This window comes from Ambystoma mexicanum, chromosome 7p, assembly GCF_040938575.1.
Source record: "Ambystoma mexicanum isolate Mex_15411 chromosome 7p, UKY_AmexF1_1, whole genome shotgun sequence".
NCBI lineage: Eukaryota > Metazoa > Chordata > Amphibia > Caudata > Ambystomatidae > Ambystoma > Ambystoma mexicanum.
In genome coordinates this window covers 885,542,834-885,558,246 of record NC_090939.1, presented here as the reverse complement: position 1 = coordinate 885,558,246, position 15,413 = coordinate 885,542,834, and the positions used below count along the sequence as shown (strand labels likewise).

The 15,413-nt window shown below is 44.0% G+C and overlaps 1 protein-coding gene across 2 annotated transcripts in view; it reads left to right on the top strand.

Moving 5' to 3' along the window:
* Window positions 1-15,413, top strand: part of TMEM255B (transmembrane protein 255B) — a 661,659-nt gene that overhangs the window by 233,416 nt on the left and 412,830 nt on the right. For both annotated transcript variants that reach the window (XM_069637126.1, XM_069637127.1), the window contains one exon: window positions 12,380-12,469. In XM_069637126.1, the coding sequence (XP_069493227.1) occupies window positions 12,380-12,469 (90 nt within the window). The remainder of the gene's footprint in view (window positions 1-12,379; window positions 12,470-15,413) is intronic.

Genomic DNA, 15,413 nt, shown 5'->3' with positions numbered 1-15,413 from the left:
TCAAAAGGTTTACTGTAGGTTAAAATATACAGATTTGCAGCAGGACGTCCACCTAATTTACCCTTCTGCCAGTATTTGATCAAACCATAAAATTGGAAATTAAGGGGGTGAGGGGGGGGGCTTCAGTAAAATGCATAGTATTTGCCAAATGCTGCCTATTTTACCATTTCAACCCAACTCCAAATGACGCCCTAAGGATTTCATTTTTTCTCTTGCCCCAAATGCTATCTAACTAACGCAAGGCACACATACAAATCAACATATTCTCGTGTATTTATATGCATAGTCACGTGAATCCAGTTACATCCTTACACATATACTTTACTCAGTCACAACACACACAGACTCCACCTTCCTTGAAAACACAAATAAACATGGTTGGTCACTCTTATTCCCTCTCCATCACCAGATCCCAGGCAGACACCCCTTACAGTTCCAACTGCTTCCCCGAACTGGAATATGCAGCAGTATTTCCACGAAAGTGCATCTTTGGAGCATACATAAAAGCCAAATCCCCTTGGCAACATTCGCTCTGCAGTGTATACGTGCAGACCACATAGCCACAATTTCCAGCAAGGCCCACACCCTGCTGCCACAGTTTTTTGTCTAGTTTGGAAGTAGCAGACTAGAAAATCAAGGTGGTCTACTATTTACATATGAGTCAGGATAATAGAAGGGGAAGTGTGACAGCAAATTGATGACTGAGCCGTGTGGGCAAGGGAAGGGGTTGGTGTGCGAGGTAAGGGAAGTTGATTGAGTTAAGGGTGAAAGATTGGACAAAAAAGAGGAACATACATCTGACAGTTCATTTTAGGGAAGAGTGTGAAAGAAAATCGAGGATTGATTGATTGATATTTTATTTCTGAGGATTTATTGATTGATATTTTATTTCTATTGCGCTCATACACAAGTGTTTCAGAGCGCGACCAGGCAGGGAAAGGGAACAGGGGAGAACAAAAACATCAATCTTACTAGGCCCAGTGACATTGAGAACGTGCAAGTGCAGGGTAGAGGGAGAAGGGGGAGAAGTGCATGGAAGGGGGAACAAAAGGAGAGTGCGCAGCGAGAAGGAAAAAAAACAAAAATAATAATAAAATAATAAATAAAAAGGCAACAAACAATGGGAGTGCAGCCAGCAAGTGGCAAGTGCTGGGTTTATGGCAGCAGGCCGTGTAGGTCTGAAGGTGCAGGAAGAAAAGGGGAGGGCTGTATGGGTACAGATAAAGACCCCAGTGCAGGGGGTGGCCCGGAGGCAGTGTGTGAGGGTGGCAAGATGAGCAGGTACCTGGGCCCAGAGGACAGAGGGTGGCCAGGTGCATGGTGCCGAGGGAGAGTAGAATCAACAGGGGAGAGGGGAGGAGAAGGCAGAAGCAAAGAGGAAGGTTTTGAGGTGCTTCCGGAACCGGAGATGGTTCTCCTCAAGTTTTAGAGTGGCAGGGAGGCTGTTCCAGAGGGAGGCCCCAGCCGAAGACAGAGATCTACCCCCAGCTCGTTTCTTTGAGAAACGAATGACCCTGAGGGAGTTAGAGGTAGAGGAGCGGAGTGCTCGAGATGGGAGATATTTGTGGAGGGATAGCTGAAGGTATGTTGGACTCAGGCCCCAGAAAGCCTTGGGGACAATGCAGAGGGTTGGAGAGCCAATGGAGAGATTTCAGAGCTGGAGAGATACAATCCCAGGGCTTGAGGCCAAGGACAAGTCTCGCAGTCTTGTTCTGGATAAGTTGTAAAGGGCGGAGAGTAGAGGCAGGTAGATCAAGAAAGAGGCTGTTGCAATAGTCCAGCTAAGAGAGAACCAGAGCTTGGGAGACAGTGAGATTCTGGGGGAATGAGAGGAAAGGAAGAATACCTCTGAGGAGGTGCAGTAGGAGGTTTGACTTTTTTGATACATCAGCGATGTGGGAAGAGAAGGAGAGTGTGGAATCAAAGGTGACACCAAGGTTCTTGGCCTCGCAGGTGGGGATAGGAGGAGGGCCAAGGGAGGCCGGCCAGAGAGTGAGGGGAAAGGAAGGTGATGGTGTGCCAATGAGGAGGATCTCTGTCATGCTGGCATTAAGACAAAGATCATTGGCGGCACACCAATCTTGGATGGCAGTTAGGCAATCAGTGATGAGAGAGGTGGAGGAGGTGGCCGAGGGCAGCCTGAAAATGAGTTGAGTGTCGACTGGTAGCACTGGAAGTTTGAGCAGAAAATGGCAATACAGCGGGCGAGAGTTGCCAGGTATTGGTTGAAAAGCCAAAAAGTGGTGCAAAGAAAAGACACCAGAGGGATGTGGGTCATTAACACAGGATAAATGTGACAGAGGTGCAAATCTGGAAAGCCAGGTCAGTAGATTAAGTGGCTGTGGCTGAGATCTGTGCCGGGCCTGCATGGCACTGCAACCGATCTTGGGGCTGGCTCAACCCCTTGCTTTTTTCTTATGAAGTGATGCATACTTGCCTTATTAACATATGTTTCAATTAAGACTTCTCTCATATTTTTCAGGTTGCTTTGTCATGTGACTTGTCGTTTGAAAGCCTTTTGCTGGTTCTAATAGTGAAGATGGAATAAGAGAAGATAAAGTCTCCTCTGCTGTCTAAATTTGAAACTGTTGCATCAGGAAGCTAGGGCTCAAAACCCCATTTTACACAATGTACAATTAGGTGATCCTCAGCAAAGCACTTTATTCATCACTGTGCATTGTTTTCCGTAAATGGGTTTATAATCTATAGTGTTACTCCATAAATATATATCAACCATTTATATAATACATACTGGTGGTGAGGCAGGATGCCAAGTGAGGTTCTTATGTTGTTGTAAATGGGTTGTGGCTGGGAGCTAGTATGGGTTTTGTGTTGTGGGGTGGGGGATTGAGGAAGGGCAGTATGAGTCTTTTGTCGTGCTAGCGTTTTTGGTTTTTAGAGCAAAGCAAGGCCCCCTGACTCGGCTCTACCAATGAATTATCTAGCTTATCTGACTCTTAATTGGTCTAAGACTAAAAATGGGATGGGATGGAATGAGATGGGAGCAGATGTAGCCTGCTGTCAAACTACAAACTGGGAAACAAGAAAAACTGTGCTCAAATCCCATCTTTTCCATTTCACCAAATGATATTTTCCTGGTAAAATCATTTTCCTATGTTGGGTATGTGGTGGAGGCCCCGGGGGCATGGGTCTCAAAGAACCCACAAACACACTAAAAGATATGTCCCATAAAAGAAAAGTAATGACAATCACTTCTACTATATATACTTGAGAATATGCGGGTTAGGACGGGGTTGGCATTGAGTGTGGTTATTCTGGAAGTCAGGGCTGCTGCATTGTGGACCTCGACCACTACATCATGGGCCAGAAAATTGTACCTGCGGCCAGGCTAAATGTTCTCACTACTCCCCTGGTGTCCACCTAATTTGCAATGCACACATCTCACTCTGGGCTTTTTCACGTTTCACAGTCGCCTGGGGAAATCACAGACTTAAGTCTCTGATACCCTCCAGGTTATGGTGACGGTTAATGGATAAACATGCTCCACCTCAAGGGTACACTGGAGCACATCTCCAACCCATCACACAAGCACTTCCCTGTAAGTTACTAGAAACTTCCCACACATGTATGTCCTTGTTCACAGGAGCATCAAGTGTTGGCCCTTTTATTGTTGGCTCTATGCTTCTGAGATGTCCAACTCCAGGCTTGAGGGCCGGAAACATGTCAGGTTTTCAGTATACACCTCATTAAAATGCATGAGATAAATTTGCATAGAATGATTCTACATGTATTCAAATTTCATCTGATGAATATTAATGAGGGGTATCCTGAAAACCCATCAGGGTACCAGCCCTGGAGGCCTGCAGTTAGAGAACCCTACACCGCCTCCACAGGAATGCAAACTATTAAATCCCCATTCACTTCTCATTCCCTTATATGTATAAATCTTTCATGCGCGTTTAACCTTTTACCCCTTTTGACCCTTTCCCTTTTCTGATGCTCTTTTATATTCTCCCGCAGACCACATCTAGATACACTGGTAGGAGCCCAATATGCTACTTTTTGGACACGCCTCTGCATTGCTGGACCACTAAGATGTGAATGACTCCCAGCAAACTATCCTAACATAATATGAGGAAGAATGGTTTTTGTACATGGGTGCAGGGGTGAGCATTTCCTGTGCTGGAGTGTGCAGCTATGCACAGGAGTATCCACAAGTGGCATTGTGAGGGAGGCAAAGTGTGTTCAGTGTGTGGTCAACATTGGATTTCACGTTGTATTTATATTTGGCCGCAAAATGGTGGCATTTTTGTTGAAATTCACTCACGCCGTGTCCGAAAAAGAGGCGCCATTTTAGTTGATGTCATAATGAAAGGCGGTCAAGGGAAAGATGAATGAGCTTGAGAAGCCCATTCATATTCGTTGTGCACAGGCCAAGAATTGTCAGGCTATTCTTTTGGATTCCTCTTTGAAAATCTTAAAGCTTGCTTTAATGGTGTCTTACCAATATGATATAGAACGCTTGCAACATGGAGAGGATCTAATATTAAGCCAAGGCGCTAATATTTCCGGTTCCGTGAACCATTGCCGCATTTATTTCACCGACATACACTTTCGCTGACTTTTTCCCTTTTTTTGTGGCAAAATGCGCAGGGAGATCCCTGCACCCGTCCTACTGCCCCTACCTCCCACCCCCCATATGTACTTCAACCCCACTTACCATATGCATTTTGCCACAAAAAAAGTGCAAATCAACCCAGAAAAATCGCATTCCACGAAAGTGTAGGATGGCAAAAATGGGCTAGATGACTTTCTCCTATGGTGCCTGAAAGGTACCAGTTTGATATTACATGTTCTATAGAAGCAACATACTAATAAACAGGGATAAATACGGCTCATCCTAAAAGTGTGCCCTAGATAATTTAGCAGTTCTGAAAATGAATGGTGTGTCGTTGAGTCCTGTCGCCATATTTCCTCCAGTTTTTACAGTCGCCTATAATGATGTACATAAACAACCCCCAGTATCTAATTGGCCCGCTGCCTGTGGTCTGCAGAGGAACCACATGAAATTACTTTGCACAAGATGGCGCTCACAAAACCTCTTCATCACTGGCGGGCAACATATCCAGCAGGTGACGTGATGACAAAAGCCTATCTCTTTTGTGTTAGGGCAGCCTTTCAGCAGAAGCTCAAGTGCACAGGTGCTTCGGCTGAAGGAAGGACCGACCTTTACAAGTTTTCCTCAGACACACCGTATATTTCCGGGCCCATTAGCAAGCGCTGCAATAAACATCCTTTATACAGAAGCAGACAGAAGCCGGCCATGGAGGTCTTCCAAAATTCTTATAAGGGAGCCAGAACACGGATAATTCATTTTTAAATGACGTGGCGTAGAACCCGATGTCTCAACGTCGCAGAGAAGGTGTGCCGAAAAGCGTTAAATCAGAACGAAGATATCACATATTGCTGTCTCTTTTGTTGCTTTTTATCAGCATAGTCAGCAGAGCTGTCCTTCACAGTGAGTTGTCATTTTAAAAAGAACAAACAGTCGTATTTCGTTTGCTGTCCGTTAAATCAGCCTGAAACAAGGTACTCGCTGAGGAAAGGAATACATTAAGCCCACGCCCTCTTCCTCATTCCAATACATACTTTTATGCAGACAGACTTCCCACTAGCATTCCCTTCATTAAAAAAAATGTGTATTACTCACTTTTCATCACTGCTACGTCAATGTGCTTACCAAAGGATTCAACTAACCAACAAACCTCCTGTTGTTGCTTTTTTGGACTTTCAGGACCATTCTTTTTTTAATTTATCGTGCCATAGCCAACATTTGACTTTAAACACATTACAAAAAAAATACATACAAAAAAAGTAAAACTAAAACCTTACAAACAATAAATACACTCCAATTCCTAAATTATTAACTTAAAAAACAGCAGCGGTCACTCTAAAATCTGAGAAACAGAAGCAGAAGAAAAGAATAAACGAGGCCACAAAACCACAACATATTTCTAAGACAATAAAACTCTTTAGTCTCATCGAGACTACGTTTTGCAGAAATGACTCCGTTAGACACAACAGAAATAGAACAAGGTAAAAAAAACTATTTCATCCCACCCTAGCTCCAAAATTAGCCTTCACTTCATTCTCTCTTCTTTTGAGCTCCTTCATTGATCAGATTGAGTTCCCTAAAAGCTCGAACAAGTTCCATGGAGAGAGCAGACTCCTGACATGAGGATAATCTACCCCAGAATTCATTGGTATTTAACCATCAGGCATGATGTACAAACCTACCAAATCTTCTAGTCCTCATACTCCAAGTACCTGGACAATTTGATAATAAGTGTTTAGATGTCTGAATATCGCTGTTATCACACTTATCACAACTCAGAAGTATTTTCCCTTCAATATCTCTGGTGGCCAGAATCTCTAGAGTCGGGAGTAGATTTAAACAGAATTTTAGGATGGCTAATCCCAGACGCAGATCTGTTGACTTTTTTAGGTGGGTAGGGTACATTGATAGTCGCTTATGAACCATTGTGAAAGAGGCAAATCTCTTTGCCCTCCTTATGGTATCTATCCAATCACGCTGCTTCATCGTTTCTTTCACCTTATCCGGATTCCCAAGGAGGAGATCAGCATCACAGCCAGCTTCCGCTAATATTTCTGAGCATCTTTGCTGGAATTTGGACAAAAAACAATTTTTACCCACTTGCAACTCTTGAACTACTTCCTCAAATAGAGAATTCTCGGGAGGATCTAAGACCGATCTATATAAAGTCATCCTTTTCCATTGCAACCAAGATCTAAGTGAGGCAAGGCCTAATTCATCTATGGGGACAGAATCCGGTAAACCCAATGTGCGTTTCCACAGCTTGGCTTCAATTGTATCCCATTCAATATCCATGGCTAAACAATTATAGTCCAAACCAAAAAGGACTATCGGAACAACCTTGTCTATATAGAACCTCACTAAAGGAAGTATGGAGAATTTACAGAATTTAGTTTAGATTTTTTTCATTTGCGCTCCCAACTTTACAATTTTTAGTTCAATTGATCGCAACAGGTTGCTTTTTGTTGGAAAAGAGCTGATTGTTGCTCCCAGATAGGTTAATTCCGACACCAACTCAATAGGTAATTGGTCCAAATTCCATACATAGTGCTTCACTATCCTCTTAGGTTGTTTAAACCTTAGTATCTTGGACTTCGATGGATTAATAGGGAGATTATTATTTTGTGCATAGTTTTCTAATGCAAACAGGAGACGTTGCAGCCCTACTTGGGAGTGATCCAGGACTACAACGTCATCTGCATAATAAGCCAACCAGTTGATTTTTGAATGACCAGTGTCTTTCAACCACCCCGAAGGTCTGCCATAAACAGGATAAAAAGAAAAGGAGCTAACAAACACCCCTGGTGGACCCCTCTCTCTATCCTGATCGGATTTGACAGTAGGCCTGCTCTACTCAGCCTCACCCGCATAGAGTTGTTAGAATGCAGCTCTCTCAGGATTGCTAGTAAATTGGGGGGAATACCCCAACCATCCAGTTTTTTCCAAAGGAGATTCCTATCAACTGGATCAAAGGCTTGGGAACGGTCTAGCCATGCCCCAAAAAGGGGAGGTCCCCCTTTTTGGAAAGACTGTGCTGTCAGACAACTCAAAACCAGACCATTAAGTGAAGTGGAAAACCCTTTCTAAAACCCGATTGCTGCCTTGGTATGATGCCCATCTTTTTTGCCCAAACTTCCGATTCCCCCAGGATGAGACCAGCAAAGATTTTGCTGTCTGCATCCAAAAAAGGAAATTGGCCAGTAGTTAGCTGCTAGCAGTCTGTCTCCCTTTTTGTAGATAGGAATAACTATGGAATTTTTCCAAGAGTCGGGGAAGGTCTTCCACAAAATTATATTATCGAACAATTTTTTTAGAACCCTTGCCCACAAAGGTGGATCAATTTTTAGGATTGAGTTGCTCAAACCATTTGGTCCCACAGCTCTGGAGGCTGAAGATTTCCATATCAGCACTTCCAGATCCGAGGCAGAAAAGTCCAGGGACCAATTGCCCAGATTATTTCTCTCCCCAAGTATAACACTCGGACAATCATAGACCCCTGCAAAATGTTCACACCAAACCTGTTCTTGAATAACAGCATCCTGTTTTTGTGAGCGACTTAGTTCGTTCATACCTACCATTGCCCAGAAATTTCTTGAGTTACCCCGCGAGAGAGCAGATAGCATTCTCTCCCCATCTTGCTGGAACATAAGACCGCTGTGAGCTCTGGGCCAGTTTCTATAGCTATTATTAAGAACTCTCAGGCCCTCCTTGAGTTGTTCCAAATCTGGACAGTATCTCTTTAGCCAGCCTCTTTGTAATCTAAGTTTCTTCTTTTGAACCGTTATTTCAACATTGAAGGTATGTTTGTGAATCCTATGTAATTTCTGCGTGTTTACTTCTGCAGGGGCTGAATCGGACAGAAAAAGAGAGAAATCATATGGATTACAAAAGTTTGCTTATTGTTGGTCAGAGAGTTGGTAAACTAGACTCCTCAATTCACAGTTTAACACTTTACCCTCCCTTTGAAATCTTCTTACAGCATTGCCTGCACCATTCATAGACAACTCATGATCATAAAATATTGCATCGGGATCCCCCTCAAACCGTAAACTTGCAGTTAACATTACATGATCATCAATGTTACCCTCCCCCAACTGAAAATCAAAACATGTTTCAAAAATGCATTTCGAGGCAAAAAGATAATCAATCATTGAGAAAGCCTCCCCTCTCTTCCAAGAAGGCGCATTCGGGATATCGCCCCTGATGTTACCATTAAACATTTGTAGACCACATTCTGTCAGGAAATCTACCCAAATTTCTCCATTACTAGTCTTCTGACGAGATCTTCCCGATATCGGGTCTACCATCGTAATACATTGAGAGTTAAGATCACCTGCAAAGATAAAGTTATCTAGCGGAAACTGCTGTCCACGTTCCACTAGACCATTGGAGAGATTAAGCAGAAAATCGTTTAAAGAAATGATTTTAAGGTTCCAATAAACATTTATAATGATCCAGCTTTTACCCCTTGTAGCACCTCTTTTTGTTGCTCTCAACATTAGAATGCCTTCACTCGTCTCCAGTACATTCTTCGATGACTCAAAAATATCATTACTGCAGGCCACCAACAAAACTCCACTTGGCCTTCCCCTCGTCTGAACCTCGAGCCAATTGCTGAAAAATAGCAAAACCTTCAAAACCCACTGAACATGTTAACCAAGTCTCTTGAAATAGTATTAGATCAGCTGACTTAAAGATTTGAGTTTTTCTTGGTTCTATTGTCTTTCAGGACAATATCCCTCAGGGCACAGAACCTGCTGTGTTCCTTTCACCATTATCCAAGATATATTGTTTCCACTGTGGGGCAGTCAAGGAACAAATGGTATTTCTTGTGGGCCTTGAGAGACCTGCCCTGCAGTTCAGATCACTCAAATGAGACCCGGGGGTGTGTAGACGACCCGGGGCAATGAGTTGGGCCAGAGGTTGGGGACACCTAGTTGTGGCTCCATTTACCGGCTGTGCTGGGTCTCTCGGGGACAGGGAATGAAGTTCTGAACAGTAGAATAGGGGAGTGCATAACCTGCAATGCATTTCTTGTAAGTTTGGGGGAAGCGGAGCATCGGTATGTGTCATGAGCATTTTGCCTCTGCCTTGGTTTCCTCTCGAAGCATTCAAACCCTTTAGCAATTGTAATGATGGCCAAATTAGCTGCAGCCATCCGCTGTGATCACTGTTTACTCTTCCTGGTGATCTGTGGCACAAGGAAGTGAAAACACAGAGAAAAGGAAGCGCTGCAAAGTGAATTCACATGCAAGAAACACAAATCCAAATCTACTGAATAACTGAAAGTCCTCAAAATAGAAATAATCCAGGGGAAGAAAGCTGGCAAGGAGAAAACCAGAGGGAGAAGGCACAGAGGCCCCCCTCCATGGCTCCCTACCCCTTCAGTGATGTTCTTCCCTATCATCCCCTGATTAATCTATTGAAGATCCCACCAAAATGTTGCTAAAAACTTTGGATAATGTGTATGCACAAGTATCTGATTGCATGCAAATCGACTCTCCCAAGACCTCCAGCCCTGCATCCCGGGTGCAAATGGTTTCTTTTTTTGGGGGGGGGGAATGGTCGCTGCGCGTATTGCGCAAGCCCATTCTCCTGGCAAAAACAGATGGCCTCTGCCATAGGAAAAGGAACAGAGTCCCTTTTCCATTTCTATGGCGGTGGCCCTGGGTGGGAGGAGCACAGTGGCCAGAGCACTAAGCTCTGTTTCAGCAAGTAAGTGGGGAGTGAGGAAAGGGGTGGGGGAAAGGGTAAGGTTTTTTTGAGGGTGGGAGTGAGGGTGAGGATGTGGGGAGGCAACATCGAGTGGCTACCTGTTGCCTCCCTACAATCAAGATGGTGCCACGCGGGGAATGGCCTTGGGTGGCTGGAAACCGTGGGCAGTGCATAGTGTATTCTCACCTGCTGTCCCAGCCACCTGATTGGCTGAGCGCCCTTCCCTACTACTCAATGACTTTTAGAAGCTGTATACTAAGATGGAGGAAGGGGAAGACTGGTCAAACCCGGCAAATACAATGCACCAATAGGTTGAGTTCCTGCCATATATGACTTTTGAGGAGGTCCAATCAGCAGCTTTCATCACCGGAACCTCAGTGGCTGCAGGAGGCAGATTCGCTTGAGAGACTGGGCCACAATGCAGCACAGATGTCATTAGACCTCCAGCTCCCATTCCAAGCTGCAAAAGTATTTGGAAATCAATTGGTGGAAAATGTTCACAAAGAAGACTAATACGTTTTTGCAAGAAGAGCAGTTTGAACACCTCCAAATCTCAACCTTCTCAGCCCATGGGCTGTAGACCACAGCCTCAGGCCAAATGTAGAAAACCAGGCTTCAGGGGTCCTCCCATGAGCTAAATCCAGCTAGCCACATCATAATAACCCATCAAAAGGCGTATCTTCGTATTGGGCCAGAAACCTGATGGATGATCGGGTGGGAGGAAGAGTGTAGTTGTTCTTCAACCAATCCATCAGAGGTCCTTGACTACTGACAGTAATTAAACAGGGGTATGCCATCAAATGCAAGCTCGCAACTCCAAATTCAGGAGCAGTCAGTACATCCTGGCCAAGGGACGCACAGAAAAGGAGGGCTCTTTGGGAGGAGATGCTCAGGAAGGAAGCCATCACTAGAGGCCCACGTCACAGAGTGGAAAGTGTGGTTATTCCATCATGTTCCTAGTCCCCAAGTCAGCAGGAGGCTTTCAAATGGTTCCGGACCTCTGAGACAGAAATCTTTACATCCCGAACCTGAGGTTCGAGATCACATCTCTGCAGAAGTTCATCCCCTTGATAGAAGAAGGAAACTGCTTAGCCTCATGTACACCTATCTACACATCCCAATAAAGCCAGCAGTCCAAGTTTTCCTGAAATTCTCCATACAGTTCTTTGCTGCAGGCTGATATGTTTGCATATTGTAAACTTCTTTAAGCTTGAACCCATTTGTCATTTTAAACCACTATAGCAAAACCCTTAATTGCCAAATATATATAATGAATTAGTTAAAGGTTGCTGTCCAAGTTGTGGGTACTTGATCACATTCAACCTGTCAAATGTGTACTATTCAAATTGAGTTATTTCTGATTTAAGTACTTTTTCACAATTTATGCCAAGACCGACGGACCTCAAACTATCATACAACTTTACAATGCGATGATCATGGTTCTGTGTTTGCCTATGTTATGTCTTCTTGTCAATTGAAATTGGTATTACAAAATAACTTGTCACTCCATTGGCTCTGAAATCAGTGATTTGCTTATTATTTCTAACATTGTGATCGTGTTCTCGTCTATGGGCCTCATTACGGCTTTGGCGGTAGCCATGCCGCTATTGGCGGCATGGCTGCCTCCAAAACCGGGTCCGGGTTCCCTGAATGGGGAATTACCGGGCCATTCCGAGTTAGGAGGGCTCAGTAATTCCTCCCTCAGGGAACCCGGGCCCGAACCTTCCCCATTCCCATTCGAGCCCCCTTAGGGCTCAATGGGAATGGGTGCAGGGAGCTAACAACGGGCTAATTATGACCGGCCCGTAGTTAGCTCCCTGGTCCCCTCGCGGGACCCGGTAAGGACGCCTGGTCCTTACCGGGTCCCGCGAGGGACCAGGGATTCAGGCGGAATGGGAATAACGTGTCCGCATCCATTAGCGGACCCCGTTAACCCATTCCACCTGACCCGTAATGAGGCCCACTGTATCTATCTGGTTTGCCACCTTTTGTCCCATGAAGTGTCAATATAATGTTTTAATTGCCAAAATGATTCATGACTTATTTGTGGAAAACAAATGGTAATGTTTTTGGTTCTTTTTTTTCTAGTTGGTGGCATCTATAGTGTTTATCAGCTTTGGAGTGGTAGCTGCCTTCTGCTGTGCTATAGTGGACGGTGTATTTGCTGCACGGCATATCGTAAGCAACATCTTTCGTATATTTTCTTCTCATTGTGTTTCAAATCACCATTAACTTAGTTAAATTCAAGTGTATCTCTAATACTGTGGTTCAAGCTATATTACAGTAATAATCCCTAACTTTTGTTGTTCAAGACTTCACTCATTTCTAAGTAAGCCAGTTTCACTTATGTTATCCTAAGAATTTGCTTCCCAAACTTTCTTTGAAGGATATGGGAGCTAATCTCCCATTGCAAGGACTTCCAAAGAGCAGTGCAGTTAGAATGTATACCCACACTCTTAAAATGTGTACATTCTTGAAATATTCCAGAATAAATGTTTTGCAAAATGGAGGACACAGATTTAGGGTACATTCTTGATGGAGGAGAGCACCCATCTGTGTAGCTATTATTGATTTTTTTATTTTATTTATTTTATTTATTTGTTTATAAAGCGCTGAAAGCCAGCGGGCATCAGAGCGCTAATAAAGAGACAGGACAACAAGTAGTGAGAATAGGACACAAGTGAATTGACCGATTTCCTCAGGAGAGACTAACCTGTTTCGTGAATTTAGTTGAAAAGAAATGTTTTCAATTTTTTTCGGAAGGAAATGTAGTTGGACTCGAGCTTCAGTGTGATGGGTAGTTCGTTCCATTTTTTTATACTTAGAGTCGGAAAGGCTTTTCCAAGTCTGTGCTGTTTTTTAGTTGTGGAGGTTTGTAGTTGTCCTGTATTAGAGGATCTGAGTCGCCTAGTAGGGGTATACCAATTGAAATGTTTTTTGAGGTAAGCTGGTGCATTGCCATATAAGCAGCGGTGAACCATAGTAAGAGATTTAAAAATGATTCTTTCTTTCATGGCCAACCAATGGAGGGCCTTTCTTTCGCCAGTGATGTGTTAATTAATTTTGAACTGCCTTAACCATATTATGGCAATCACTGTCATGTCGGGGGAGTGGACATTGCCGGTAATGGCCCGCCGGCCCAAGCCTAGGCAGGCTAGAGTGAAGTAACAATGGCCATGTCCCTCCCCCCTGACCGTTTGCACAACGGGTTCATCCAGGGTGCGAATTGTTTCATTTTTTGTATTGGGAGATGGGTTCTCTGCATATTTTGTGAGACCATTCTCCCAAAAAAAGAAATAAAAGATGGCATCCGCTATCGGAAAAGGGACTTAGTCTGTTTTCCATTTCTATGGCCGTCGCAGGTAGGAGAAGCACTGTGACTGAAGCACAATGCTCTATCTGGCAGGTAAGTGGGAAGAAAGAGAGGGTTGTGGGGAAAGGGTAAGGTTTGTTTTTGGGGGGGGGGGGACAACAGAGAGATCTCCCGGTTGGCTCACCACAATCAAGATGGTGTAACCCGGGGAAGGGCCTAGGGTGGCTGGAAACAGCAGTGTAATCATGGGTGCTGTTCGAGCCACCTGATTGGCTGAGCGCCCGTCCCTGGCTGCAAATTCTGCTTCTTCTGGCTCCCAGCATAGAGGTGTAAGGGCTTCAGTAATATAAACCTTCTTGTCAAGAACGAAGGATGGGGGAGAGGTGTACTCATGGGAACTATGTTTGACTGAGAGGATTGCCAGGTTGTGAAGTGGGCACCATGCTTTGCCACAATAAAGGCTCTTTCTTCTCGACATTTGAACACCCCTCGAGGCTCTGAGTACGAGAACATCTAGATGCCTAATTAGTACTAAGCTTCATCTCACCCAAAACCTATTTGTTTTTTGTCCTTGCTCTTTACGCAAGAAGACAAGCCAGACACAGAATGCAATTTACCCCGCCAATTTTCACCCAGGAAGTAATCATCAGACATTTTACCCTATCATGTTAAAAAATGACAAAATTCCTACTGTAACATAAAAGCTCAAACTGGTAATTAGGTATATAATTATATGTTAAGTCACCAAAGAAAGAGGGGAGTCCTAAATTCTGTCTTAGATATAACTTTCTTTTTTAATTTGCATTTATTGCATTTCTTAATATCTATAGAAATGGGAGTGAACATCCAGATTACAAATTCAAGACAAATACAAACATAAAAATTGGCTATATGATTTACAAGATAAGGAAAACCCACTCCTGATTACAGTCCTCTACAAGACCTTGCATTGATCAACATAAGTTCCTATTACATAAGCAAAGAAAAGTCAGATGTACCTTATGTTAACAACCATGGTACTCTAAAGAACGTATAATTAATATGGCTGTGTGTGATACTTTAGTCACACTGAAAAATCTGCTCACTGAACTGGGACCGTGCCTTCTGCCTAACTGGGGCTTCTGTCATGTGGTGACTACACCATCGTACTTTTCATCATGGTCACCTCTGTTTCCGCACAGCATGCCTGCCTTGCCTCCTCACTGATTTGCAACTGACCCTCACATCTTGGTCAGTCGGGAGCTAGTAGGCAAAGCCGGCACCTGACATCAAAGGCCCTCTTTCAAAGGCCCTGTCTGGCCCTGGCTGGGCGCTGTGGGCCGCCTACTCTTAACAAAACCCCATCCCCACTATGCATCTCGATGCTGGGGACCTTATCCCGGTGCTCCGGGCCTATGTGATCGCACCCTCAGCAATCACCTAAGTGTGGTCCATTTCCATACTGCCTGCTGGACTCCAAGCCTCTCCTGACAATCTCTTTTAACTTTTTTCTCTCCTGTTGTTTTAAAACACAAAATCATAACACCAACATCTTCCTGGACTTTCAACACCACTGCCAATGCGTTATGCAGATGCATTGATATTGATGAGGAAAAAGAGGTGGGTGAATATATAGAGACGGACACATATGGATTGAGAACACCACATTTAAAAAGGAAGACTGTTTTTTAGCGATAGACTTATTGAGCATGCGTGGGTCAGTCAGGCTGTACAGATTGAATGCCTCCATGCCTTTGCAATGTGTCAGAGAAGTAATGGTCTTCATACTTTACAAATAAAAGCATATTTGTTGCATGATAAAATCCATAC